We start from the raw sequence: 25,357 nt of genomic DNA, 5'->3' as shown, positions 1-25,357 counted from the left end.
AGCGCGCGAGCAAGGAAGCAAGCAAGGACATGTGGCCCTCTGGCCGTGCACGACGATTGTCGGTCAGTCGCTGGCGCGCCGGCAAAGTGGGACCTGCAGGGACAATGAGGCAAAGAGGGGATCTTGGCTCGTCTTGTGCCGCCATGCCGTGCCATGCCCGCCCCCCGCCGCTGGGCCCAGCAGCAGTAGTAGCTCCCTCGCATTGTCGTCATTGTTCGTGGTTTCCCAAAAAAGGAGCACCAAAGTCGTCAGAGAGAAAACCAGACGACGACTGGCAGCGACGGCGGCGGCGGTGGCCACGACATGTCTGATCGACTAGTACGGTTTGCGCGCGGCTCCCCAATGACGTCGTTGAGACGAATCCCCCATCACACATCACATGACGCAATGTCGACCCTACGCCCCGTTGGACACTTCCAGCCAGTAGGAAGCAAATGTGGCAAGGTCAGATGGTCTGTAGCTGGTTTGTCCACATGCTCTCTTCCCCTGTGCCTCCCTGCCCGCCCGCGACTATCCTGGGGCAACACATGCGGGACCCAACAACAACAGCATCATCCCACAGGCCACAGGTTCACATCACACCCACGAAACAACAACAAACATAGACGCACGACGCCATCACTACCATCCCCACTACCACCGCCACTGCCGCCCCCGCCGACGGACCCTGCCTTGCCTGCCTTGGACTTGCCGCCTTCCCGCCCGCGTGGTCGCAACCACCTCGTTCAACCGTGTCGCGCCGTCGCGCCGTTCCGCCGTCGAACGACCGCCCGACCGACCGACCCTTGGCTTCATTATTCGGACGGGTCCGCACTTAGGTCCCCACGGGTGGGCATGGCAAAAAAAGACGCTACGACGAGGTCTGGATCCGGCCTCCAAACCAACCCGCTGGACGCCGCTCGCCCGCCCAAACCAAACTACAGAGTTTATCCAGCTGCCTACTATGTACTACTTACCCCACCCGCCGCCGCCGCTCATGCTATGATGCCCGATGCCGCCGCTCTCGGGGCTGGACTCTTGTGACGAGCAGCGGCTCGGGCTACTCTTCGGGGCGGGCGCGTTACTCGGCCCGTAGGCCCGTCCCAATGACATCACTGCCCACTGCCACAGATCTGCACCAGTTAGTGCGCGCTCTCCCAGGTGACTGTCATTCGATACATTTCAGTCTTGTTTGCTGCCTTTACGTTACATGGCACACTATTGGCGTTCCTCACACCACCACACGTGGGGCCATGTTCCCGCGCACCCCCGCACTCTCCTTCAACATATGTGACCTCATGCTCATCTCCTCCCCATCCACATGGTGCTCTATTATAGTCGGCCAAGGCCGCTGCCAACGTGCCAACGGAACTGCCCCTCTTTGCCGCGGAAGCTGGAACAATCCCATTCGGCTCTTGACACGAATGTCATACTTCCAGGCCATGTCGGCTTGGCGTTGGATCTCTCCTCAGGCTTTCGTGTCGGGTTTCGGCGCCGCGCCCTTGACCGAACCCGCCGACTGGTCCGCCTTGCCATTGGGTTCGGCCTTGACGCTGTCTTCGGGGGACGGCGTTGCACTGGCCTTGACGCCGTTCGCTGTTCCGCTCGCCGCGCCGTTGCTGCTGGCGCTGGGGGTACCTGCGCGAGACGACTTGGAAGCGGCAGGAGTGTTGGGTTTCCCCAGAGCTGCTAGAGCAGCGTAACCACTGGGGTATGCAGTTTTCTGGGAACGTTAGCATGTGTGAAACACAAACACAATTCAGCCTCATCACTCACCCACTCTGGCCGGATGACAGCGTCGAGCGACTCTGCAACCTTTTTGCAGATGCTGGATAAACTGTTAGCTCTGGCTGCAATGTCCAAAAATAATAATAAAAAAGAAACATTTCCCACTCACAGCTTGATGGTCGATTCCGACACGCCAGCGATGTCCGCGATATCCTTTGAGGCGGTGGACGTTTCAAATAGGATGGTGGTGAAGTAGAGGACTCCTGCAGCGATGGAGAGCGGACTACGGCCATCGATCGCCGCCTTGGCGACCGCTGCCGTCGCAATGTGCTTGGACGCATTGAAGATGGGGGTTCCCAAATCAAGGTAGTTGCTGAAACGGCCCAAAAGACCCTCGGCCGAATTGTTCGAGTTGCTCAGACCTTGGCCCACAGGCAGGACGTTGCCCTTATTCTGGTTCTCCTGCATGACTGCGTTGCGGACGTGGCCAAAGACACGGCCGAGCTCCGACTTGGAGACTTTGGTCACCTTGGTCACTTCACGGAACGAACGCTCGGCACCGGAGGCACGACAGGCGTAAATGATGCACGCGGCGACGAGAGAGTCGTCGTTCTTGCCCTTGGCCACTTTGGCCTCATCGGCGATAACGTAGACGTGTTGAGCGCTCTCAACGACGGACCGCGGAAGCTGCATCGCGTCGCACATCTCGCTGATGCGCCCAAACGCGGCCTGAAGTTGGGCTTGGGTGGCACGTCCACCAGGCCCAGTCGCTGACTGGTTGGCACGGCTCTGAGCGCGCTGAAGGTCACGCGAGATACCAGTGCGACCGTCGCGCGCCGAAATCGACGTCTCGAGCGTTGCATTGCCGAGCAGAGGATTCGAGGGTCCACCGACACGCGACGGATCGTCACCGCCTTCGTCACCTGCAAACGTCTTACCCCAGTGTTAGTCTCGTGACAAATCAAAATCAGACACTAGTACTCACTCGCCCTGTAGAGTCAGTCAGCAAATCGCTTGTTTGTTTATACCACAACCACTTACACTCGCTACGGGTGTCCACAATACGATCACCGAGGATCGTGCCGCAGTCGGCGCACACCAGGTCGCCGTGGCTGTACTCCTCGATAATGTTGGGAGGGTCGATCTGGCAGTTGGGGCACAGGTGCCGAACAGCGAGGTTCGGAGCAACTGGCTGGCCGTACTTGCCCTGTACGCGGTTGCCATGGGTGTAAGAGCACGATGAGAGCGAGGTAGTGCGGTGAGAAGGCAGGAGAATGTAGTTAGCAAGTGGCTTCTTGACGCTCGCCTTGTCACCAATACCTACCACTGGGGCCTTTGGACCTGCAACGCCGTACATCGTACCCAATCTACGCTCTCGTGTGGAGAAACCGGTTGAACGGAAACTGCACGCGCGCGGTTTTATGCAGCAGAGCTATGCTGCGTCTGCTCGTTATAATGTCGTCGAGAATAATGGGTGGCAAAGACGTGTGTCAGCACAGCAGATTCCAGAGACGCGTCCTATTGTTGGGACTGTCCACTATCAAAACACATCCGACCAGCATAGAATGGATTACATGGGAGGCAGCTCGTGGAGAGCACAACCTCTTAGGGGAAGGACGAGAAGAGCAAGAGTGATCACGCACACACCAGGGTTGCTCGTGACGACAAGACAAGACCCCCAAGACTCACCCAATCCAGCCCAACCCCGACGTGTGTTGATCCCAGGCGAATTTCACTCTCTGAATCCGACGTGTGTGCGTCGCTCGAGAGGGCTCACCGCAGAGGCGCTTTTTTGGGACACGCTGGGAGGGTCGTTTTGGATGTTTCTCAAACAACGTTGATGGAACGGTGAATGAGTGAAGGACAAGTTTGTCAGTAAACTACAAGGGGGTCGGTACGTTCAAGTAGTGCAAACGGCGGCGGCGACGGCGGCGAGACGGAACAAGCAGAAGAGAAAGCGGGAGTATTTTCTCACGTGGGAAATTATTAAATCCCCTGGGCTAAAGGGCTGCTCCGTCCCAGTCCAGGCAACAAACAAGGCCTTGCACCGAGCAGGCAGCAGCAAGCGGCGTGCGAATTTGCCTCCGTCCAGCCCTGCCCTTGCCCTTGACTGCTGGTTCTTGTCGTCGCTTTCCGAGCTGCTACCTACCTACCACACTGCCCAAGCACCAACCAACACGTACTGACCGACCACAGAGCCACCAACAATATCAACAAACGGTACGTAGACTGACAACTCGACTACAACAACAACAACACCATCCTCACAACGACACGCTCAACGCGGCTGACACTCACACCAGGCTGCTTACACGCCCCGAGCGCACTTACATCAAGTTTGCTCCAAGTCGGTAAACGCGAAGACCCAGCGCGCGTCGACTCACCTCACCCTTGTTCGTGGCGACCCTTCCCCGCCGTCCTATATCGACACGGCCAGGCTTCTGCCTCGCCGCACGAGCAACTTAGCGGACACGTAGTGCTCGCGCGTCCTCTGTCACTCGTGAGTTTGCCGTTTCTGACACTGCCAAGAGTTTGGAAGCTGCACGACGCACAGGGGCGACCCATGTCGGCGCGCGGTATCCGCACTCTCTTTCCACCTCACTGTGCCCACACCAGCGGGGCCACACCTTCATAAACCTTCTCATAAGCTGACGCATGCCCTACAGCTCGTGTGACACGTCTTGCTGCAACTCTATCGTCTTTCCTTCCCCGTGTAAACCGCGTTACAATGGCCACCAACGCCAACCACCAGCCAAACCAGTTCACGACCGACGAATATGTCCTCGCCTACCATGGACCACTCCTCTACGAGGCTCGTGTGAGTGACACAACGAGCCCATGGTGCCCCTCCTGCTTTGGGTGCCGTTGGATGGCAGCTATCTGCTGGATGCATGGAGCTATGCTGACATATACGCGTCTTGTCATCCACCCGCAACCAACGTACTTCAACTTGCAGATTCTTCTTGCCGAGAACTGGAACGAGTCCAACACTCTCTTAGGGTCTACAGGGCCTCACTACTTCATCCACTACAAGGGATGGAAGCAGACGTGAGTGGATGTGTGGATGCGTGTGCGGGCGGGGTTGTTCAACGTGCTGACAACACGCGCAGGTGGGACGAATGGGTGCCGGAGATGCGTCTCCTAAAGTTGAACGAGGCCGGGTTCGCAAAACGCCGGGCGCTGCTCGAGGCGCAGACGAAGAAGAACCGTCCTCAGCCACCCCCTTCGGTTGAGAGCCCCGCTCCATCTGTCAAGGGCAAGGAGACCAAGCCGGTGAAGAAGGGCGAGGGAAGTCGGAAGCGCGGGCGCGACACTGGACTTGACACGGTGGGTTCTACTTGCGTTACATGTTGGAGAACCCAACTGATGTGGTATAGGAGGCCGAGTTCTTGAAGAGACCAGAGGTCAAGATCATCATCCCCGACGTGCTCAAGCTCCAGTTGGTAGACGACTGGGAGAACGTGACCAAGAACAACCAGCTTGTCACTCTGCCGCGCAAGCCAAATGTCCACGAGCTGCTCGAGGAGTACAGGGAATACGTCAACTCGACGAAGAAGGAGCGCTCTGCGTGAGTTCTAGTGGCTTACGCGGCGGATCGTGCTCACCCCCTGGCCCAGTCGCTCGACCGCCCTCTTATCAGAGATCATAGCCGGCATCACACTCTACTTTGACAAGGCCCTGGGCAACAACCTGCTGTACCGGTTCGAGCGCGCACAATACGTCGAGCAGCGGCGCGCAGCAGGAGACAAGCCAATGAGCGAGATCTACGGCGCCGAGCACCTCCTGCGCCTCTTCGGTAGGTCGACGTCGCACTATCTTCTGCTGACCCACCAGTCAATTTTGGCCCATTTATCGCCTACACCAACATTGACACCGAGTCGCTGAACATTCTCCGCGAGTACATCAACGACATTATGAAGTGAGTGGCGGCAGAGTTGTTCCGAGTCCAGCTGACACGACCAGGTGGATGATCAAGGAGCAGAAGCGCCTCTTTGTCAAGGAGTACGAGACGACGACTACCCAGTACCAGAACCTCTCGAGGACATAGTTGCCCCGTTGTGTTAGATTATCGGGCTGGGCCGTCCAGCCATTGATGGGCCCCGATGAATGCCCATGTCGACAGACCAGACAGTGTCGTATGAAATGGCGTTTACACACGAGGTGCGCGCCCAATGGCGCTTGAGCACGCGGACCGATTCCATGGCACCTGACACACGACCTTGCTCGCTCTATGACACTTTGGTTTGCATTTGCTTCTGGCGTGATATTCCTAAGATGTAGGCGTGGGAAGAGAGCAATGGGTTGACGAGCTTGTGTGCGCTCTATTTACTAATGACGATGTTGTGTGTGCGGGATGTGGGCGGGCGGGCCGACAGGACTGTAAGCTGAGAGGAAGGGGGACATGAGGGGCGGGGTGGGGTAGGGAAGGACGGCGTCTCCAGCGGTATGCCTTTACGAAGTCTTCCAGAGGAGGACAGCAATGGGGCCGAGGTAGAAGTAGATGAAGTTTTTGGTCTCTGCGGGGTGTCAGCGGGACGGTGGGGGTCGAGTGCGGCACGGCGCGGCGCGCGCTCGCAGACGCGGCACTGACCATGGGTGACGAAGCTGCCAAAGCTGAGACACGCTGTCAGCGGGGCGTTCCCTTCCGTCCTCAACACACGCCGACCGACTCACTGCTTGCCGACGACACAGTGCCACGTCGTGCTGTAGAGGCGGTCAAACTCCTTCTTGATGTGCATGGCGACGTCCTTCTCGACCGTGTACTTGTCGAGTGCGTCGATTGCCGTCTGGACAGCGTGCTGCTGCATGTCGTCGGTCACTGTGGGTGGGGGCGCAGGTGTCAGCTTGTGTGCCGTCTCTTCTCAGAGGTGGCCCCCAGCTCTGGCCGGCCACACCACACCACTCACTGTCAACGCTCTTGATGATCGCCTTGACCTCGGCCGGGTCGGCAATGGTTGGTGACGCCGACATGTTGGCGTGTTTTGGGTCTGGGGTTGGGGGTTCGGGTCGTGTAGTTCAGTCGTCGTGTGCTGGTCGTGGGCGTGTCTGTGGGCGTAATGTACTGCGGCGCAGGTGACGCGGACAAGGACGAGGTAGGGCTGTTGCGTTGCAGTTGTGCCGCCGACTCGTCAATGATGAGAGCAATGTTAGAGAAGGTTGAATGACGACAGTTGCTTGATGCCTGCTTGCTTGGCCAGTCAGTTGGTGTGTTGAGCGCCAGGCACACAGCCAACCGACACTCGACGCCGACCGCCGCTTCCCCCAACGCGTTTTTGTTTTGCCGCCGGCGCGTCCAAGCCGCCGCCTTGTGCGTTCCGATGCGTGGCGTCGAGGCGTAAAGACTAGGCGCGGAGACACAAAGGCGCGCGGGCGAGACGTGCATGCTACCGCATTGACGCCCAGTATGCCGCCCGTGTCTGTCTCTGTGCGTTGCGGGGCGACTTGGCATTGTGATCAATGCGGCCTGCGTGCGCGTCCTTAAGACTTCTCCGGCCTCGGTGAGCCGGAAAGCACGCACGCTGCTGCAGGCTACATCCAGGCCGTTGCAAACAGGGAAGCAGCTTAAGTGCCCCAAGGTGCACCAGACCAATGGCAGGCGACTGCGCAGTGTTATCAGATTTGGGAGATCTGTATTAGGGCAGAGGGCAGGCAAGACTAGGGCCCAGCAGTGGTGTTGGAGAGCAGGACGCTACAACGCGTCTGCGCCTTTGCTCTTGCAGCAGACACCGAAGGAGGGCACTCGCCCACTCACTGCACTGCACGCCGCAGTCGGAGCCCGAGAGCCCGCGCGCCTCTCTCCGCTGCGCCCAAGCGAGCCCAGCGCAACGCACGGGAAATGCCAAGTCGATTGTTGCCACGCACGCACGCCCCGGATGGAGGAGGGGAGGGCGGCGGGCCTGAAACCCAGCGGCAGGCGGCGGAGTGGCCTAGCAGCGGGCAGTTTGTTGGCAGGCAACGTGGGTGGCCACGGGGTACAGCTGCTGCCGCCACCACCGCAGCGCGTTATTTTGCCACCCCTGAACCTTGCGGGTTGGTCGAGTTGCTTGGCTGGGCAAAGCAAGACGGCGGAGCAAAAGATACGACGACGATGCGATGCAGTCAGTCAGTAGTCGAGGTGGGAGCAGCAGCAGTCAGCAGCCAACAACACGAGCACGACAACAACCCACGACTGCTGTGAATCAACCACCTCGTCGCATTCACACTGCGCGTTCGACCCCATCTCCCATCGCCGCCAGGGATACACGCCACGCTCATTGCTCACAACACTGCATTCACCGCGAGCCCGAGCCCGACGCCGCCTCCGCCGACACACGCGCCCCGTTACAGCGCTCGCTCTTTGTGCTCCAATCTGCGCGCGCGCACACTTTTGCAGTCACACCCATCACATCGACACCTGAGCCCTAGGCCGGCAAGCAGGCAAGCAGGCACTGCTGCATAGGACCAACCAGCTCTTGTTCCCTTCACGTGTCCCGCGCCTCATTGTTTGGTATGTGCCGAGCCAAAGTTCGCGTTTGTTGGCGTCCTTTTACATTCGCCCCTGTCACTTCTGTCACGGTTACTGAGACACTTCACAGGTTGTGCGTTAGTTACCACCTTTTCCCCTGGAGACACGCCCGCGCACGACAACAACAGGAGCAGCCTGGCATTGACTTGGGCGCGCGTGCGATAGCCGCCCCTTCACCCCCCTCCCTCCCCCTCTTATCCTCGTCGCATCGCATCACTCCCCCTCCCCCTCATCGCATCGCCCATCTCCACACTAGCACAAGGGCCCCGCTCTTGCCACCACCATCGACACCATGTCGTCCATTGTCAACGGCGTCCGGCGCCTCGTTGCTCGTGCAGGTATCAACGTGAGTCGTCTGTGCTCGTCGTGCTCGTGACGCTGTGCTCACACCCCGTCCAGTCAAGCGTCATCACCGGCCTTGACCCCACCCATGTTGATCCCACCAACGTAAGTTGCACTCACGCGACTCTGCTCACACACCCGCCCAGCCCATCACCCTCTTCATCATCCAGCTCGTCATCATCATCGTCTTCACGCAGGCTCTCGGATGGGTCTTCAAGTACATCAACCAGCCAAAGGTCATTGCCGAGGTCATTGGTGGCATTATCCTTGGTCCCACGGCGTTTGACCACATCCCTGGCTTCACCCAGCACATCTTCCCGAAGGACTCGATCCCATACCTCAACTTGCTGTCCAATGTCGGCCTCGTGCTCTTCCTCTTCGTCATCGGCCTCGAGGTTGACATTGGTGTCGCCAAGCGTAATGGCAGAGCCTCGGCCCTCATCTCCGTGGCAGGCATGGTCGTGCCCTTTGGCCTCGGTGCCGCTGTCGGTGTGCCCGTTTACCACAAGTTTGTCGACACGGAGAAGGTGCCCTTCAGCCACTTTATCCTCTTCATCTGTGTCTCGATGGCCATCACCGCATTCCCCGTCCTCTGTCGCATTCTTACCGCCACCAAGCTCCTCGACACCAAGGTCGGTGTCATTGTCCTCTCCGCTGGTGTTGGAAACGACGTGGTCGGATGGGTCCTGCTCGCCCTCACCCTCGCTCTCACCAGCAGTGGCAAGGGCATTGTGGCGCTCTACATCCTTCTGGCCGCTGTTGGATGGTCCATCGTGCTTCTCTGGCCCATCAGGAAGGGCTTTGTGTACCTCGCGCGTCGCTCGGGAAGCATTGAGAACGGTCCCACCCCAGGAATGATGACCCTCACCTTCCTCGTCGTCTTCGCATCGGCCTTTGTCACTGGCATCCTCGGTTAGTACCATGGCCGGTTTGGGCTTGTTGTGCTTCTCACTGACGATCAACAGGTGTCCACCCCATCTTTGGTGGCTTCCTTGCCGGTCTCATCATCCCCCACGAGGGCGGCTTTGCCATTGCCATCACGGAGAAGATTGAAGACCTGGTTACCATGCTCTTCCTTCCTATTGTGAGTTGGGCATTCGTATTCGCAGCTGACAATCAGTACTTTGTCCTCTCGGGTCTCCAGACCAACCTCGGTGCTCTCGACACGGGCATCATCTGGGGTTACATCATCCTGCTCTGTGTTGTGGCCTTTGCCGGCAAGTTCTTCGGTTGTGCCGGCGTTGCCAAGTTCTGTGGCTACACCTGGCGCGAGAGTGGTGCCATCGGCATGCTCATGAGTTGCAAGGGGTGAGTGGAGATTGCATGGAGTGGCCTTCGTCCCAGCTAACCAGGGCAGTCTCGTCGAGCTCATCGTCCTCAACGTTGGCAAGCAGGCTGGTATCATCGACGAGAGGCTCTTCTCCATGCTCGTGGTCGTCGCCCTTGTCCTCACCTTCATCACCACTCCCGGCACCCTCTGGATCTACCCCTACAAGTACCACACTCGCGGAAGCGCCGAGTACGAAGACTCGAAGAACAAGGAGAAGCGTAACAAGTCTGCCCGCGAGCAGTTCCTGCAGGGCGCCGCTGGTGGAGCCGCTGGCGGCCGCGAATTTACGACGCGTCTTCTCGTCGTCCTCCAGAAGCTCGAGCATCTTGCTGCTGCAATGCTTATCACTCAACTCCTGGAGCCCACCACGGACGGCACTGTCCGCAACCGCCTCAGCCACCTGGAGAACCCCGTGGAGAGCAAGAGCACGGAAGACCTTCCTTCGTACCCCTCGTCATCCGATGAGGAGGGCCAGACACCGGTTCATGTCGATGCCCTCAAGCTTGTCGAGCTCACTGGGCGTACCTTCTCCGTCATGCAGAGTGCTGAGAAGGACCACCTGCTCAAATCGGACGACGCGCTCCAGCTCTACCGCCAGTTCGGCAGACTCCGTGGCATCGACGTTACGCCGCACATTACCATTGTTGGCCAGGAGAGCTACCCCCAGGCCGTTGCCGAGTACGCGCAGGACCTCAGCTCGCAGCTCATTGTCGTCCCCTGGACCATTCCCAGCGAGCCTATCGCGGTCGAGGCCGAGGAGGGCAAGACTGGTGTGACCGCTGCCGTTTCGGCCTTTGACGGCATCTTTGGCAGCGATGGCTCGCCAATGTACACGCACTTTATCCGCAACCTCCTCAACAAGTCGACCACCGACGTCTCGATCTTCATCGACCGCGGCTTCAGCGGCTCGACTGTTCCTGGTGCCGGTCAGCACGTCTTCCTGCCCTTCTTTGGCGGCCCCGATGACCGCCTTGCTCTCCGCCTCGTTGTCCAGCTCTGCCACCACACCAACGTCACTGCGACTGTTGTGCGCATCAGCGTCCCCGACCATGACAACGAGTCGGACGAGGGCACGGTTGACGAGCACGAGGCGCACAACACGCTGTCCGAGTCGGCCAAGGCCCACCAGGCTGCGTTTGCGTCCAACCAGCTTACTATTGGCGGCCCCAAGAGCGACGCCCAGAGCAAGGTTGTGTCGGACACCGCCGACAACATTGCTTGGCAGTACTACACGACTGCGGACGGTGCGGCTGCTGCTTCGGCACTCGCGCGTGTCAACTTTGTTGCCCACACATCGGCCCAGCCACTCAAGGATGCTGTCGCTGCCGCCGAGAACGCTGTCACGGGTTCCCAGGGCCAGCGCCTCTGGCGTCCTCTTCTGGTTGTTACTGGCCGTGGCCGCTCTCGCGCCGCCCTCAACCACGACCGCGAGCTTGCGACGCTGCTTGCGGAGCGTGGACAGAACCCGACGATTGCCGCCGAGCTGCGCAAGACGGTCGGCGACAGCACGACTGCGCTGCTACTGGCGAGCAGCCAGACGAGCGAGGCGTCGTTCCTCGTGTGCGAGGCGGGGCAGTAGGCGCCGCGCAGTAGACGGCGGCATGATTTGATTGTATGATTAGTTGACTGTAGATCAGTCGGGTCGGGATGTGATTGCATGATGCGCTAGCGGTACAACAGGTACAGGGTGTGGTGGGGGGGTGGGGGAGCTCGTAGAAGTCTGTCCAGTCGACTCAATATGCTACTCGGTCTCGGCAGCGGCCGTCGCCAAGCCGCGCTGGCCAGCAGTGGCCAAACACCCCTCGACGACTTGGAGCAAGTGCGAGTTCTCGAGTGCGGCCTGGACACGCTCCTTGTCGTTGAGCTGCTTGTTGACGGCGTGCTCGGACTGGTGGGTGCCTTCCTTGATGCGGATGTCGACGCGGTAGCGCGAGGGGAGGGCGCGGAGGAGGCGGACGCGGAGGGAGAGGCCTGGGGCGGGCGTCAGCGCGCGAACGAAGTGCGCGTGGAGGCGCGAGGTTGGGCTAGAGCCGGCAGCGCGGCCACCACACCACACTCACCGATCAAGGTCGACATGGAGCAGTGCGGGATCGTGGGGGTGAGGTACACGAGCACGCGGTTACCGCCGACGTGGATATCGTCGCGGGACACGACGCGCAGCTGCTCGAGCGAGACGGGGTGCTCGGGGTCGGTGATCGAGCGGAGGAGGTCTGGGGGGTGTTAGTGGGGTGGGCGGGCAGAAGGGAATGCGCGCCGCGCCAACTCACCAAACACCTCGTGCGCGTCAATCTCCTCGAGCTCCTCGTCGCTCGAGGCCGCCTCAACGGCGCCAGCCTCGGCGGCGTACGCGTCCCCCCAGAGGCCTTCGCGCCGGCGCGCGGAGGACGTCGCGAAGATGGTCGGTGCGGCGTTGTCGAGTTCGCGGGACATGGTCGTGAGCGAGCGGGCGATGGGGGAGGGTGTGATGTGATGCTAAGCATCGAAGGCCGGCCGGCTGATAAAGTCGAGTAGGTGTTGAAACGCCACTCACCGAACGGCGGCGATAGGCCCGCCATCCTAGGCGCGTGGCTATCCCCCGTCACCCGAAACAACTAGGCCCGCAGGACACATTCGGGGTTTTGGCAGCCACCCGCCAGCTCGCTTCCACCCACTCAGAACGAGGCATTTGGCGCGCACCGTTGACAACCAACGCTTCACTATCCACCACTCACCAGCATCAATCAACCACCATGGCCGAGGAAAAGTGAGTCGCGAGCACGAGCGCCGCAGGCGCGAGTGCGCGCCGGCGCGCATGCGTGACGCCGATGCTGACGCTGACCCCGCAGGACCTACACCGTGAGCCGGACACACTGCGATGCGAACCCCTACTGACCCCGACCAAAGCTCCAGACTGCCGGCTTCGAGTGAGTACTCCCCCGTCGACGAAGCTGACCCCAGCGCCCGCTTCCCCAACCAGAACCAGACCAAGCACTGGTGAGATGCGCGCGTGTGTGCAAGACGGAGAACTGACGCAGCGGGTCGTTTCACAATTAGCTGGGTACGTATTGTCGGGGACAAGCCGCTCGGCTGGTGCCGGGACGCCTCACGCCAGTCGGCCTTGCAGCGCCGCCTGCCGCTGTCTCCACCACCCTTGTGTACCGCTAACACCCCCGCAGCAGAACTTTGTCGACTTCCACAAGTGCGTCAACGCCAAGGGCGAGGAGTTTGCCCCCTGCCAGCAGTTCAAGCGCGCCTACCTCTCCCTCTGCCCCAGTGAGTACGCCGCCGCGGACGCCGCCGCCGCCTCGTTCCGCACGGCCCCGCAGGCCTGCCCCCGCTGGCCCGCCCCGCTGACCCCGCTGACCTCCTCCCCCAGACGAGTGGTCCAACAAGTGGAACGACCAGGTCGAGAACGGCACCTTCCCCGCCTCGCTCGAGCCTTAGACGCGCGCATGCCGCCGCGACTAGAATCAATCTCGTAGCACCAAGAGACATGAATAAAAGGGAATCTGCATAAGCTGCCGAGGTATACATGAGCACCGCGCCGTGGGTTGTTTGTTTGGTGCCAGCGTAGTAGTCGGGACCGCGCCAGAACAGGGAATACAGCGACAAGCTACTACTGCTACTACTCCTTCTCTTGCACTCCTCATGCAGACGCCTGGCCCGACGCCGGCGCCGGGGCAGCACCGCCTGCCTTCTCTCCATCGTCGTCCTCCTCGACAAAGATCTCCTGGTACTTCTCCAGGATCGTTTCAATGGCCTGGTGTCGTGTTAGCAAGTGGCTCTCCACGCGCCGCTGCCACCCACCTTGCACTGGTAGTTCATGTGCTCCAGGTTCAGCCCACCCTCCTCTGGTGGTGCTCCAAGCAGCGTGGGACCAAACACGATCGACAGGTTGGACGCAGACATCTGGTTGACACCCTCCTTGCGCCGCACCCGGTCCAAGTGGCCCATAAAGTACTTGAGCGTCGCGTAGTTGGGGTCGGGCAGTTCGTTGACCTGCTCGTGCAAGCGAATGTGCCGCAATCTGTCGTTGTCGTACCGCGCCGCCTCCATAAATCCGTTGTACAGCCCGTACGTGAGCAGCGGCTCGGGCAATTCACGGAACCACAACTTGAGAGCACTCGAAATGACGTTGATGTCAGAACTCCACTGCTCGTCCATGACATTGACGCCATCGACGTCTGGACATTGTTAGTGCTCAGCGCGCTCCATGTTACCACCACCAACTCACCCTTGTCAAGAGCTGCCTTCAAAGCCTGCACCTTGGACGTCGTTCCAGACAATCGGTAGATGCCCATCGAATCCAGGCCGTATGCCTCGATCGCCTCGGCACACTTGGTAACCACCTTGGGAATCTCGGTGCTGTCACGCGCAAGCTGCTCCCCCAGTTCGACGCCGAAGGTCGCGCCTGAAGAGGCAGGGACCGTAAGAGGCTGGTACGGGTCCACTGGAGGGATCACTGCGGCAGCAGTAGCACCAGCGCCGTTGGCTGTTTGGGACTGAAGTGGCTGCTGCACCTGCTGGGACTGCTGTTCCCTCTGCTGAGCATTCTGCGCGGCCAGAGCATTTTGTGACGCCTGAACATGTGGTGGCAGGGTTGGGACGTAACCCTCGTCGTACAGGCCCTCTCTCCTCGGTCCCTTGGGCGTGTTTCGTGCAACCGCGTAGTTCTGCATGAACGTCTTGAAGTCGGTGCGGTTGTCGATACTCTCAAAGATGTTCTTGAGACCAACTGGTTGTTAGCGGTGGCCACGCCTCCACTTGTCCTCACCATCATCCGGCGCCGTCACTGGTGTCAAGGTCGTGCCCTCAGTCACAACAGCCGACTCGTACATGAACGCGTAGCGTGTCAGGTGGTACTGCACGCCGAGGTCGAGCTCATCCGCACAGTCCTTGAGCAGCTGCATCGAGTCAGAAACGCGTCACTCCACAGGAGCAGTCACAACTCACCCTGACCACCTTGGGCAGCTGGAAGTTGAAGTACTCCGCCCGCAGCGCCTGGCTCTCGATCACTGCTTTCCGGAAAGCTTCACTGGCAGCCGACATGCGAGCTCGGACATCGTCTTCGTGACGCTGCAGCTGAGCAGGGTTCTTCGCCTTGAACAGACCCTGCTTGACCTTGTTGCCGAGTGCTTTCTTGCCGTTGTGACCAGGCTGCTGGTTCCCAGCCAGCATCCCGGCTTCACGGAAGTCCGCCCCTTCCTTGGCTACGAGGATGCGTTCCAGCTCCTCTGCAGTCGCGTCAAAGCGCGCCTTGGCCTGTTGGGGTCAGTGTCGGGGCCAACTTGTCACGGCCGTGTCACTTGCCTTGTCCATGACCGCCTCGCTTTCCTGCAGGATGCTCTGGTAGCGAGTTCCATTGTCCTTGTGCTGTCATGTCAGATACGTCTTCCAGGCCGGCCGGCCACTCACCAGCTTGCGTTGCTTCTCTCCCTCGCGTGCCAACGCCTGCAACTCCTCGTTCATTTCGTTCAACCGACCGGCGAATCGCAGTCGGTTCTGAGCGAGCGTCTCTTGGACCTTGAGCGACTGCTGGTACGCGCTCAAGAATGTTCTAAAGTTAGCTTGTGCCCGAGGAGCACCCAGCACTCACCCAGATTTGCCCTCGGAACGCGCGTACTGATCGTTCGAGTTGCGGCCAAGCTCAACCAGACTGCGTCCGTACTTCTCCTCGACGTCGGCGCGCGCACGGAAGAAGCTGGCCACTTGCTGTATTTCGTCAGTCCGACTGCATCGCTGGGGGCTGCGCTCGTTGCCCCCCTCCCCTGGCGCGCCCTGCGTCGTCCATGTCGTAGACTCACCTTGCACGATGCAATCGACTGCTTTATCCTGTCTGACAAGAGAACGAGAGGGCCCTGTCCGCGTTAGCAGAGCGTACGCCGACATGCGCCGTCTCGCCGTCGCGTCCGCAGCTACTCACATCCACATCGCAGAGGCCTTGAATGATACCCTCGTCAAAGCCAATCTGCGGGCCTCCGTCCTTGCCATCCAGACGCGCCGTCGAGCTTGTTGACAGACGTCTGTTCATACCGTTGTTGGTAAGGGTCGGCGCGTCCGAGGTTGTTGATAGGATCGTGGTGGACGGCGCCGACGATACCGTCGACGACGAGGAAGCTTGCATGGTGGATGGCTGGGTGGACGTGTTTGATACGGCTATTGTGGGTCAATGTCTAGTGTTCCACATGTGAACTGGTCCTGTGTCTCATGTTGAACGACGACTCACCAGTGTTGATGTTGCCGTAGTGGGCGCGGGTGCGGCTGTTGCTGTTGTTGTTGTATCCAAAGCCGTTCTCGGTCTCGTGGCCTGGTCGTTGCTGGTCTGAGTAGTTGTCGTGGTAAGAAGTCTCCATTGCCATGACCGAGGGCAATGAAGACGAGTTGTAAACGCTGGCGGATGGATCGGCGTTTGGTGGGTGTGTGGTGTGGGTAGTTGTGCGCAAATGGCTGGCAGCAACTTGTCGTGTCGCGAGATGGAATGGGGAGTTGGATTCCAGTGGGACGATTGTTGATGCGTAGCGTGCGTGGGGAACAAGGTCTAGTCGGACACTCTAGCAGCAAAAGGTGGAATGAATGGGGAGTTTGGGTGGTGGGTGGGAGGGATGGAGGAGACGCGCGATATGAAGTCGGCGGCGGCGGCGGCGATGGCGGGCGGCTGGCGGCTGGCGGCGGGGCACGACGAGGAAGGAGCAGAAAGGAGGACGAGCAACCGGCGGCGGCGGCGGGCCAAGGGAAGGGAACGAGGGAGAGGAAGGGATCGAGGCTTGCCCGGCTTTGATACGCGGGACTAGTAGTGGTGCTGCTGGCCTGCTGCTGGGGGGTTGCTCAAAGGTGGGCCGTCGGTTGAGTCGCCACTACCTTGTCGATGCAACGAACACGAACAGGTAATGTGTGTGCCGTGTGGGACAAGAGAGGGTTGTGTGTGAATGCAACGTCGACGACGACGACAATAACAATAACAACAAGGGGGTTTGGTTGTTGAGGCTTTGGTCGTCTGGCAGCCTGCAGCCTGTCCGCGTCGTGTGGTTTGATTGATACGTGGCCGTGTGTGGCCCCCCTCTCTTGGGTCCTTGCCTTGACTCCAGCTTCCAGACGAATGCATTTTGTCCCTGGTTGCCGCGTCTTTTTGCCTTTAAACTCCTTGCATTCTACGCGCAGGTGAGTTGGTCCTTGCCCTTACTACTCGTACACGCCGAACGCACGCCGCAAAGGCAGAGGGCGGCTGTAGCGCTGTAGCGACGCGAGCCAGCGGGGGCACCCGGGGGTCAGCGGAGGAGGAGGGGGAGGGAGGAAGGACACAGTGGGCCGCCGCTGCGCTGCGCCGCGGCGCGTCTGGCGGGATACCCATTGCATGCATCATTCCAAGTCACCCATTCCCCCTTGAACTGTTTCCACTTTTATTTAACCGCTCTTCCCAAAACATTGCTCTACCAACAGACAACCACAACAACAATGACTCGCAGCGCGACGGCTGCTGCAACGGCCTGCCTATATCGACTCGGCACTGCTGCACGCAGCACGACGGCTTCAGTTCCCACGCAACGCTACCACACTGCCGCCGTAAACTTTCCACGCCTCGCGTCCTCCCTCGAACGGTCATCCTCAAACAAGACCTTGACACACCTCCTGCCCACCTCGCAAACACGTCCCTCCACATCATCACGGCAATGCTTGTCCAGTCTTGGCACCTCCTACACCTCGGCCCGCTCGGTCGCGACGAGGCCACCGAGGCCACCCAACCCCGAAGTGCTCCAACGAGGACGACGAGATGACGATCCCGATAACCCGCGCCGGCAACAACCTGTGGCCGACCCATTGACGCTCCGCAATGACCAGATCCCGTTTGCAAAGGTGCAGCTCGTCGACGAGGACAACAAGCTCGGAGACCCGACAAGCCTCAAGCTCATCCTCAAGACGTTTGACCCCAAGGTCGACTACCTCAAGCTCGTGCAGCTCGAGCCACCCGTGGTCAAGATTATCAACATTGAGGAGGAAAAGACCCGGGAGCGAGAGTACGAGGCTAGGGTCCGCCTGAGCCGTCGCATTGCCATCGAGGACAAGGAGCTCCAGGTGCCCTGGCACGCGGCCATTGGCGACCTCCAGCACAAGGCCAAGACGGCGCGCTCCCTCATCGAGAAGGGCGACCGCGTCCAGCTCGTCTTTGCGAGACGCGCGGGTGCAGGCAAGACGCGCTGGATCACCGACGCCGAGAAGGAGGAGATTGTCGCCCTGTTCGCCGACGCGCTGTCCCCCGTCGCCACGCGCTGGAAGGAGGACGACCGCTCCCGCAAGGTCATTTGGGTGTCGTACTGGAAGCCGTTGGAGTCTATCAGCGCCGGGGTCCGCCAAAAGATCATGGACGGCATCGTGGAGAAGCGCCAGGAGACGATCGACAAGAAGGAGGAGAGGCGCATCCGGCAGCAGGATAAGGAGCGCAGGGCCGCCGAGCGGAGGGCGGCCAAGGGCGTGTAAGCGTCTACGTCTTTATAGCGCAGGGGCGACGGCGGTGTCCATACTGTAGTCAGCATCCAAGGCATGCGCAAGCACACCACCACCACCAATTAACCAATGCATTGCGTCGAGAGTTTGGCGCTGGAGGATGGTGGCGGCGGCGACCTGGCTGAAGGTCAGGAAGATGAGCGTTGGCCGCGTGCGGGTGGCCGAATATCGGAGAGCTCCGTTAGCCGGCCATGTGCAGCCGCCGGTAACATTGGGCATGTCATCCTCATTTATTTCAACGACACTTACCAACAAGGCTCGGGCGACTTTCCGGCCACCCTCCCCCCCTCCCCCCGCACCAACACACTCACTATGCCATACAGACAAGCTCTACTCGCTCTCTTAGCCCTCCCCATCGTGGCCGTACTGCTGCGTGCTCCGCCCAAGCCGAGCCGCGAGACGGTCGTCGCACCCGCTGACGAACGTGTCGTCCTCCTCGGCGCGAGCTCGGGCGTCGGCAAGGACCTCGCGCTCGCATACGCCAAGCGCGGTGCCCGCATGTGAGTGGCGACTTGCCTGGATGCTGCTGACTGACCACCAGCCTCATCGTCGCACGCCGCGCCGAGGCGCTCCAGGCCGTCGCGGACGAGTGCGCCGCCCTCGGCCTCGACAAGTCGCGCATCCTCATCGTCCCTGCCGACATTACCAGCGTCGACGATGTGATCAAGATCCGTGAGACGGCCGAGAAGGGTGAGTTGTGCGCGATGTGCTGCGCTGTGAGGCTGTGGCCACTCTGCCATGTGACCCAACAGAGCTGACACACACACAGCATGGGGCGGCATCGACACACTCCACATCCTCGCCGGCGTCCCGTCCACCCGCACCCTCCTCCAGCTTTCCGGCGTCGACCTCGTCGCCGACCCTCAGGACAAGTCTCCCAAGCCAAGGCTCGTCCCCCAGGCCATTGGCGACAGCAGCCTCGCGCCGGCGTCGCTGCCGACCAAGGCTGGTCTCGAGAACGCCGTCAAGGAGCTGCGCGCGCTCAACGAGATCAACATTGTCGGTACCGTGCTGTCGCTCGCCGCCTTCGTGAGTCATTTGTATCTGTTCACACAGCGCTGATACCCTCTTAGCTCCCCCTCCTCTCCTCGTCGTCCAAGTCGCCGGCGGTCCACCACCTCTCGTCCGTCAGCGCCGCCATCCCTGCACCCATGCGCTGTCTGTACTCGGCCACCAAGGCCGGCGCGTACATGGCCTTTGAGACGGCACGCGTCGAGTGCGAAGGGTCCGGCGTGCGCTTCTTCTGTGGGTAGTGCTGTGCTGGTCAGAGCGCTGACACGTAGCCCTCCTCCCAGGCACGATTGATAACGAGTTCCGCACCAAGACTGCGTTCGCGCAGACCGGCGGCAACTGCGAGGTCCACAACCGCGTCAACGGCGGCTGGGGCGACAAGCTCCTCCTGCCTCCTCGCAAGGGTGAGTGCTTAACCTCGTGCTGTCCTAACACCTGCAGTCGTCGACACGGTCTTACAGTCGCTCGCGCTCTCGCCCGAGCCGGCCCCACTCATTCCCTATCCTCCCTTCAGCTGGCTCGGCAAGCTCAAGGTGCCGCCTGCGTCGACCGTCTTCCTGCCATGGCAGTATGGCGCCGCATCGATCCTCCAGCGCACGCCTCTTGGCTACCTCTTTGTGGAGCCCAACGCCAGGAAAAAGTATGGCATGCGTCCATGAAAACATCATGGGTGGGTAGGGTATGGGGTAGGGTAGTTGCATTGCCGGCATGGAAACGCGGGCCTCCGCACTCGTGGTCTCGGCGACTGGTTTGTTTGTGTCTCGGCCGTGTTGCTCGTCGTTCCTTAGACTGTTACAGAATGAATACATGTGTTTGGGCGTGTCACGTCGTGCGTGTCTTGCCTTGCACTGCTGCGTGTGTTTAAATTACACACGTTGGACCAAACGAGCTTAGCTTGCAAACGTGGGTCATTTACAGTCCTGCCGGATGGGAATGCGACAACCTTGTCCAAGGGATGTGTAGAGAGGGGCAAGAGTTTGGTCGGGTAAAGACTGTCGCCGTCGAGCGAGGCTGGCCGGTCAATGCCATTGCATGGTACGTGCGGGCTGTATGCCAGCAGGCAGTATGAGTTTCAGCTTTGACCGCATATCAAGTCGTAGAGAGTGCGAGAAGCAGTATGCTCTAGTGGGAACAATGCACACTGCGCGCGCGCATCAATCGCATTGTAACATTCAGTGTGACATTGTCGCGTCGTTGTCGTCGTCGTCGTCGTCGCAGTGTGACCACCTCCCCCTGACTCTTGTCGATCAACGCGTGCACCCTCCCCCCCATCTGTGAGTTTTGGAACGAGCTGCGAGAGCGCAGTCTCGCGCGGTCTAGGCACATATCAATCAACTCTGTACTGCCCGCACACACCACGGTTGCCGCCAACGCCCCGTTCCCCACCTTGCTCCCCTTGGCGTCACGCCCACCCACCACACCACACACCACACACACATTGTCACGGGCAGCTAGCCCGCTACCATCACCACACACTTCAGCCCAACAACAATTACCCCCACTTGTTGATTCCTTTCATATCACTCTGTGTCCTCGACATTCTGACCACCCAAACTCCCCCAGGGCCACAATGACCACGACCAGTGATACCAAGACGCCCACCGCGGCGACAACAGCAGCAGCCGGCAGCAGCGCCGCCGCCCTACACCTAGCTCTGCCAGGCAGCAAGCCAGCGACGCCATCGGGAACCAGCACGCCAACTCGGTACGCCGCCTTCCCCGTGTTCGCCGCTGATCCCAGCGCCTCGCGCAGCAACTCGGCCGTCGGCTCGTCGCCCAACAAGGCGCGCTTGCCCTCCCTCAAGCAGCTCTCTGACCGCTTAAGCACGCTGTCCGCGGCGCCACCAGCGGCCGACAAGTCGACCACCGCAGCGCTCAGCGAAATCACCACCAACGTTCCCGTTCCGGCTCCGGCGGCCAGCCCGTCCTCGACGCCGTCGCGCCTCAAGCTGCCAGCGAGCGCAATCTCGCGCGCCCACCTCACCACCGGCGCGTCATCTGTGCGCAGCGACGACGCGGCACGGGCCAGCTCGCCCGAGGGCAGCGTGCGCTCCGATAAGGGCAAGGATGTGGCGTCGTCGGCGCCTCCTTCAGACAGTGAGGGCAAGGACAAGGACAAGGACGCGGCCGATATCGGCGAGGTGCGCCTGCGTGTTGGCCGTGGTCTCGGTGTCGGGCTTCCTGGCGCCGCGACCGCGACTGCGCCAGAGACGCCGGTGAAGAAGGACGCCGGGGGCAGTGCTGTGCCCACTACGATCGTGACGGTCGCGACGCCAGACAAGGGCAGCGGCGGTGCGAGTGCAGAGGGGTCGAGCAACGCCAAGCTAGGCAGCGCCGCGCCGTCCGCAGCTGCGATTCAGGCTGTTCGCGAGCGTGGAGAGCTTCCTCTGGCCCATACATGGTGCGTAGCCCGGAGCATACTAAACTGACGGAACAGGACGCTCAAGTATGACTCCAAGACGTACAAGCCCGACCCTGCTACTTTGCCCAAGGGCGGCGAGGTCTTGAACGAGTGGGAGGCGACACTGCTCAATGTCGGGACGGTCGACTCGGTGCAGGGCTTTGCGCGTCTCATGAACAATATCCGCCTGCCAGGCAAGCTGCCCAAGGGCGCAAACTACCACCTGTTCAAGGATGGTATCCGCCCGGTGAGCGTGACCGTGTTGTTGGCGTCGCCGATCTCAGATCGCTGATAGCGGTGCAGATGTGGGAAGATCCCGCCAATCTCGACGGCGGCAAGTGGGTTCTTCTGTTCCGCAACAACCCCGTTGCGTTTGACGCGGCCTGGGCGAATCTGGTCATGGGTCTCGTGGGCGAGATCACCGATGCCGATGACCAGGTCTGTGGCATTGTCGCGTCTGCCAGGCCAAAGCTCGACCGTATCCAGGTGTGGACGCGAGGTCGCGAGGACGCCGTGGCTATCAACGCCCTTGGCGCACGTATCCTCGAGACGATGGCTCTTGATCCCCGTGAGCAGGAGGCCGTGTCAATGGAGTTCCAGGTGAGTGCAGGCAGGCCGCAGGCGGGGTAAGGCTCGGCTGACGCCGTCCAGTTCAACGCAAAGGACACGACCCCCGCTGGCGGCAAGTTTATGCGTATCCTCTCGTCGCAGCGTTCGTTTACGACGGCGCCCACGAGCACTGAGAGCCGCCCCCGTTCGGCTCGCGTCCCAAGTTCGCCGCTTGCGACCCCGGGCGGATTCAGCAACATGGGCCCGCCTCCCGTTCCGCCGCTTCCGCTTCCAGGCTCGCCGTCTCAGCAGGCGACGCCGATGCGCCGTACGGGGTCGGCCGCTAGCGGTGGTGTCGGCGGTAACCCGTTTGCTGGTCCGATGGGAGCTGCTGTCAACACGCCGCGCCGTCTGGTCAGCACGCCTGCGCTCGATAGTTATCCTTCGTCTCCCCGCCCGGGAGCGTAGGGAAGGGGACTTTGGAGTTGAGCCCCAGCCATCGTTCCTGAGTCGATAAAATACCCCCCCACACCCTCTTCGTGTATCGTGCATGTTGAACACCGCCTGTCATTCAAGCATTCCCCCAACCCGTGTAGTAAAGAGATAGCAAGTAGTCGTTGATATCATGCAGCCGTGACATGTGAAGGGGAAGGGGCGAGGGGGTGGTGGTGGCCGTGGCGGCTGGGGTGTGAGGCTGAGTGATCGAGTCAGGGCCAGTGCCACACACGCGGCGTTAAGTCAGGTCCCAGTCAATCCACCATCACTGTATGCGGTATCTGGCCACAGCAAGGTCATTGTAGTCGGTCATTACAACCCACGACGCCGCTGTCACTCGAACTAATCCATCCCACTCACTCACACCACCACGTCGTCGTCGCGTCAATCATCAGCAACGACAACAACAACTACTACCCACTCCCACATCCACCTCGACAGACTCGACACCAGGGCCCCCAGCGCGGGAACGTCCCTCCCCCTCACCCCGCGCCAGCTCACTCCGTTGGCGACCCTCGTCCGCCCCGATAGGGGGCATGTTCGCGACCCGTCCCCCACACCCGCTCGATTCGTCAGCAGCCTCTGCACCGTGGCCAGCCCATCCCCAGCGCCCCCACTCGCACACCCCGCCGCCCCAGGGCCTCCGTGACCACCAGCAGCGCGGCGGAACACCCACCTCGGCAGGCATGCACGGCGGTGGCCGCGGCTTTGGCGCCGGCGTGTTCGCCTCGCAGGGCGACCTGTCGTCTCGTTCGTCCTCGCTGCAGGCCCAGCAGCAGCAACAGCAGCAACAACAGCAACAGCAGCAGCAGCAGCAGCAGCTCGGCGCGCAGGGCGCGTCGGGCGCGCCGCTCCTCTTAAACAACCTCGCTCAGCACCTCAACAACCCCCCGCCACCTTCCTCGAGCGGCCACCCCGGCCTCGTGTCCTCCAACTCGGCATCCGCCCTCGGCGGCAACGGCAATGGGGGCAACGCGTCGGCATTCACGCCCCCTGGTATCGCGGGCACTGCGGTCCCCGCCCAGGGCACGGGCAAGCTTCTGCTGCTTCCCAACGGCAGCCCCCCGCCCGCTGGCTCCGAGGAGGAGAAGATTTACATCCTCATCACCGAGCTCCTCGACCCCGAGACCCGCGAGACTGCGCTCCTCGAGTTGAGTAAGAAGCGCGAGATGTACGAGGATCTCGCTCTTGTTCTGTGGGGTGGCTTTGGTAAGTGCCGTTATTGTGCGGAGTCGAGGGGCGCTGCTGACCCATCACCTAGGCATCATGTCGTCGCTCCTCCTCGAGATTGTCAATGTCTACCCGGCGCTCTCGCCGCCAGTCTTGACAGCGCACGCATCCAACCGCGTGTGCAACGCCCTCGCGTTGCTCCAGTGTGTGGCCTCGCACTCTGAGACGAGGAGTCTGTTCCTCAACGCGCACATTCCGCTCTTCCTCTACCCTTTCCTCAACACGACGAGCAAGACGCGGCCGTTCGAGTACCTGCGCCTCACTTCTCTGGGAGTTATCGGCGCGCTCGTCAAGCAGAACGACAACTCTGACGTGATCAACTTTTTGCTCTCGACCGAGATCATCCCGCTCTGCCTGCGCATCATGGAGACGGGCTCGGAGCTGTCCAAGACGGTTGCCATCTTCATCGTGCAGAAGATTCTGCTCGACGACCTTGGCCTGCAGTACATCTGCCAGACGTACGAGCGCTTCTACGCCGTCGGCGCCGTCCTATCCAACATGGTGCAGGCTCTGGTTGAGACCCAGGCGGTCCGCCTCCTCAAGCACGTCGTGCGGTGCTACCTCCGCATGAGCGACAACCCGCGCGCCCGCGAGGCTCTTCGCGCGTGCCTCCCCGAGGCGCTGCGCGACGGCACATTTGCCGGCCTCCTCAAGGGCGACCTTGTTACCAAGCGGTGTCTGCAGACGCTGCTGGTGAACCTCAACGAGAGGGGCGAGTAGGATAAGACACGAGCGTGGCGATAGCCCCGCGAGTGGGCCTGCCTAGCCACGCAGGTGGGCTTACCTACCACAATCAACCTGATCACCCCCAACACATCAAGCATCCTGGCCGCGAGGCAAGGCAGACAGACAGAGCCTGCCTGCCACCGCCTGGCCAACACCACCACCACCCCGACCTCCGCCTAATTCGCAAGCCAGAGAACAACCCACTCCACCACCTACAATAGCATTGCACTGGCCGGAGTTGTACGCAGCACACGATCGCTCGACGCAACATCAAGCATACACTGGCGCGCGGATGTGGCGGCGGTTGCGCCGTTGCCCCCCTTTGTTTCCGCGCCGTAGTACCAATCCAAACGTTTTCATAGCATCGGATATCTGAATGTAAAGTGTACCGTAGGATGGAGTAGCCCTCGGCGCGTCAGCGCCGTGGGCTATGTGGTGGGGGCGGGGCTGGGTCGCGGTGGTTGCTTGTCGGCGTTTGGACGCGGCGCGCGGCGTCGACTCCGTCGCGTGTCACTGATGAGGTGAGACACGCCATGGGCCGGATCGCGCGATAACCGTTCGGCCAAGTCCGGTTGGTTGATATC

General features: G+C 60.9%; 11 protein-coding genes across 12 annotated transcripts; 7 read left to right on the top strand and 4 right to left on the bottom strand.

Moving 5' to 3' along the window:
• Nucleotides 1-1,150: 1,150 nt before the first annotated feature.
• On the bottom strand, nt 1,151-3,617 carry SUA7_2 (Transcription initiation factor IIB). 2 transcript variants are annotated; one of them, XM_062768613.1, is made up of 6 exons: nt 3,397-3,617; nt 3,032-3,150; nt 2,749-2,914; nt 1,877-2,630; nt 1,756-1,807; nt 1,151-1,702 (listed from the first exon to the last, which is right to left on the bottom strand). In XM_062768613.1, exons 2-6 carry the CDS (start codon nt 3,062-3,064, stop codon nt 1,448-1,450), a joined length of 1,260 nt encoding a protein of 419 aa, XP_062624597.1. In that variant the 5' UTR covers nt 3,065-3,150; nt 3,397-3,617; the 3' UTR covers nt 1,151-1,447. The 2 variants fall into 2 exon arrangements, with proteins under 2 accessions (XP_062624597.1, XP_062624598.1); XM_062768614.1 differs by having other exon boundaries at nt 3,032-3,617.
• Nucleotides 3,618-3,879: 262 nt separating this feature from the next.
• EAF3 (Chromatin modification-related protein EAF3) lies at nt 3,880-5,897 on the top strand. Its single transcript, XM_062768612.1, has 9 exons — nt 3,880-3,927; nt 4,011-4,207; nt 4,374-4,525; nt 4,664-4,755; nt 4,818-5,034; nt 5,085-5,275; nt 5,325-5,503; nt 5,542-5,626; nt 5,671-5,897. Exons 3-9 carry the CDS (start codon nt 4,436-4,438, stop codon nt 5,753-5,755), a joined length of 939 nt encoding a protein of 312 aa, XP_062624596.1. The 5' UTR covers nt 3,880-3,927; nt 4,011-4,207; nt 4,374-4,435; the 3' UTR covers nt 5,756-5,897.
• A 112-nt stretch (nt 5,898-6,009) lies between these two features.
• dlc-1 (Dynein light chain 1, cytoplasmic) lies at nt 6,010-6,844 on the bottom strand. The gene is made up of 4 exons (XM_062768611.1): nt 6,615-6,844; nt 6,382-6,526; nt 6,299-6,321; nt 6,010-6,224 (listed from the first exon to the last, which is right to left on the bottom strand). Exons 1-4 carry the CDS (start codon nt 6,676-6,678, stop codon nt 6,160-6,162), a joined length of 297 nt encoding a protein of 98 aa, XP_062624595.1. The 5' UTR covers nt 6,679-6,844; the 3' UTR covers nt 6,010-6,159.
• Nucleotides 6,845-7,816: 972 nt separating this feature from the next.
• kha1 (K(+)/H(+) antiporter 1) lies at nt 7,817-12,354 on the top strand. The gene is made up of 9 exons (XM_062768610.1): nt 7,817-8,194; nt 8,283-8,558; nt 8,612-8,659; nt 8,701-9,466; nt 9,520-9,638; nt 9,675-9,862; nt 9,912-11,858; nt 11,947-12,094; nt 12,152-12,338. The coding sequence occupies exons 2-7, from the start codon at nt 8,505-8,507 to the stop codon at nt 11,461-11,463; spliced, it is 2,727 nt and encodes a 908-aa protein (XP_062624594.1). The 5' UTR covers nt 7,817-8,194; nt 8,283-8,504; the 3' UTR covers nt 11,464-11,858; nt 11,947-12,094; nt 12,152-12,338.
• Fam96b (Mitotic spindle-associated MMXD complex subunit MIP18) lies at nt 11,626-12,314 on the bottom strand (the record flags this gene model as incomplete). The annotated part of the gene is made up of 3 exons (XM_062768609.1): nt 11,626-11,855; nt 11,945-12,094; nt 12,152-12,314. The coding sequence occupies 3 exons, from the start codon at nt 12,312-12,314 to the stop codon at nt 11,626-11,628; spliced, it is 543 nt and encodes a 180-aa protein (XP_062624593.1).
• Nucleotides 12,355-12,613: 259 nt separating the features above from the next.
• Nucleotides 12,614-13,307, top strand: cox12 (Cytochrome c oxidase subunit 6B; the record flags this gene model as incomplete). The annotated part of the gene is made up of 4 exons (XM_062768608.1): nt 12,614-12,627; nt 12,710-12,719; nt 13,040-13,136; nt 13,240-13,307. The coding sequence occupies 4 exons, from the start codon at nt 12,614-12,616 to the stop codon at nt 13,305-13,307; spliced, it is 189 nt and encodes a 62-aa protein (XP_062624592.1).
• Nucleotides 13,308-13,357: 50 nt separating this feature from the next.
• ARHGAP15 (Rho GTPase-activating protein 15) lies at nt 13,358-16,800 on the bottom strand. The gene is made up of 11 exons (XM_062768607.1): nt 16,090-16,800; nt 15,787-16,019; nt 15,668-15,721; nt 15,460-15,575; nt 15,279-15,420; nt 15,159-15,236; nt 14,817-15,125; nt 14,638-14,767; nt 14,098-14,598; nt 13,671-14,047; nt 13,358-13,623 (listed from the first exon to the last, which is right to left on the bottom strand). The coding sequence occupies exons 1-11, from the start codon at nt 16,220-16,222 to the stop codon at nt 13,510-13,512; spliced, it is 2,187 nt and encodes a 728-aa protein (XP_062624591.1). The 5' UTR covers nt 16,223-16,800; the 3' UTR covers nt 13,358-13,509.
• Nucleotides 16,801-17,530: 730 nt separating this feature from the next.
• Nucleotides 17,531-18,335, top strand: LOC62_02G002105 (uncharacterized protein; the record flags this gene model as incomplete). Its single annotated transcript, XM_062768606.1, has 2 exons — nt 17,531-17,536; nt 17,700-18,335. 2 exons carry the CDS (start codon nt 17,531-17,533, stop codon nt 18,333-18,335), a joined length of 642 nt encoding a protein of 213 aa, XP_062624590.1.
• Nucleotides 18,336-18,653: 318 nt separating this feature from the next.
• On the top strand, nt 18,654-20,191 carry HSD3 (11-beta-hydroxysteroid dehydrogenase-like 3). Its single transcript, XM_062768605.1, has 6 exons — nt 18,654-18,862; nt 18,904-19,052; nt 19,132-19,391; nt 19,436-19,607; nt 19,646-19,777; nt 19,815-20,191. Exons 1-6 carry the CDS (start codon nt 18,675-18,677, stop codon nt 20,030-20,032), a joined length of 1,119 nt encoding a protein of 372 aa, XP_062624589.1. The 5' UTR covers nt 18,654-18,674; the 3' UTR covers nt 20,033-20,191.
• Nucleotides 20,192-20,943: 752 nt separating this feature from the next.
• eif4e (Eukaryotic translation initiation factor 4E) lies at nt 20,944-22,790 on the top strand (the record flags this gene model as incomplete). The annotated part of the gene is made up of 5 exons (XM_062768604.1): nt 20,944-21,077; nt 21,114-21,773; nt 21,810-22,020; nt 22,077-22,373; nt 22,425-22,790. The coding sequence occupies 5 exons, from the start codon at nt 20,944-20,946 to the stop codon at nt 22,788-22,790; spliced, it is 1,668 nt and encodes a 555-aa protein (XP_062624588.1).
• A 713-nt stretch (nt 22,791-23,503) lies between these two features.
• On the top strand, nt 23,504-25,125 carry rcd1 (Cell differentiation protein rcd1; the record flags this gene model as incomplete). The annotated part of the gene is made up of 2 exons (XM_062768603.1): nt 23,504-24,026; nt 24,079-25,125. 2 exons carry the CDS (start codon nt 23,504-23,506, stop codon nt 24,765-24,767), a joined length of 1,212 nt encoding a protein of 403 aa, XP_062624587.1. The 3' UTR covers nt 24,768-25,125.
• Between the last annotated feature and the right edge of the window lie 232 nt (nt 25,126-25,357).

The sequence above is a fragment of the Vanrija pseudolonga genome, chromosome 2 (assembly GCF_020906515.1).
Source record: "Vanrija pseudolonga chromosome 2, complete sequence".
Lineage (NCBI taxonomy): Eukaryota > Fungi > Basidiomycota > Tremellomycetes > Trichosporonales > Trichosporonaceae > Vanrija > Vanrija pseudolonga.
This window is presented reverse-complemented; position numbering and strand designations above follow the sequence as displayed.

Coding starts and splice junctions, on each gene's coding strand:
- SUA7_2 (XM_062768614.1), bottom strand. CDS start 3,064: ATGTACGGCGTTGCAGGTCCAAAGGCCCCAGTG. Junction 2,631..2,748: donor TGTGGACACCCGTAGCGAGT/GTAAGTGGTTGT, acceptor AGACGTTTGCAG/GTGACGAAGGCGGTGACGAT. Junction 1,808..1,876: donor TCGGAATCGACCATCAAGCT/GTGAGTGGGAAA, acceptor CAGTTTATCCAG/CATCTGCAAAAAGGTTGCAG.
- EAF3 (XM_062768612.1), top strand. CDS start 4,436: ATGGCCACCAACGCCAACCACCAGCCAAACCAGTTCACGACCGACGAA. Junction 5,276..5,324: donor ACGAAGAAGGAGCGCTCTGC/GTGAGTTCTAGT, acceptor CCCCTGGCCCAG/TCGCTCGACCGCCCTCTTAT. Junction 5,504..5,541: donor GCACCTCCTGCGCCTCTTCG/GTAGGTCGACGT, acceptor CTGACCCACCAG/TCAATTTTGGCCCATTTATC.
- dlc-1 (XM_062768611.1), bottom strand. CDS start 6,678: ATGTCGGCGTCACCAACCATTGCCGACCCGGCCGAGGTCAAGGCGATC. Junction 6,322..6,381: donor CACTGTGTCGTCGGCAAGCA/GTGAGTCGGTCG, acceptor AGCGTGTCTCAG/CTTTGGCAGCTTCGTCACCC. Junction 6,225..6,298: donor TGGCAGCTTCGTCACCCATG/GTCAGTGCCGCG, acceptor GACACCCCGCAG/AGACCAAAAACTTCATCTAC.
- kha1 (XM_062768610.1), top strand. CDS start 8,505: ATGTCGTCCATTGTCAACGGCGTCCGGCGCCTCGTTGCTCGTGCAGGT. Junction 9,467..9,519: donor CTTTGTCACTGGCATCCTCG/GTTAGTACCATG, acceptor GACGATCAACAG/GTGTCCACCCCATCTTTGGT. Junction 9,863..9,911: donor ATGCTCATGAGTTGCAAGGG/GTGAGTGGAGAT, acceptor TAACCAGGGCAG/TCTCGTCGAGCTCATCGTCC.
- ARHGAP15 (XM_062768607.1), bottom strand. CDS start 16,222: ATGGCAATGGAGACTTCTTACCACGACAACTACTCAGACCAGCAACGA. Junction 15,576..15,667: donor AGTCGATTGCATCGTGCAAG/GTGAGTCTACGA, acceptor GACGAAATACAG/CAAGTGGCCAGCTTCTTCCG. Junction 14,768..14,816: donor AGCTGCCCAAGGTGGTCAGG/GTGAGTTGTGAC, acceptor GACTCGATGCAG/CTGCTCAAGGACTGTGCGGA.
- HSD3 (XM_062768605.1), top strand. CDS start 18,675: ATGCCATACAGACAAGCTCTACTCGCTCTCTTAGCCCTCCCCATCGTG. Junction 19,608..19,645: donor GTCCGGCGTGCGCTTCTTCT/GTGGGTAGTGCT, acceptor GCTGACACGTAG/CCCTCCTCCCAGGCACGATT. Junction 19,778..19,814: donor CCTCCTGCCTCCTCGCAAGG/GTGAGTGCTTAA, acceptor TAACACCTGCAG/TCGTCGACACGGTCTTACAG.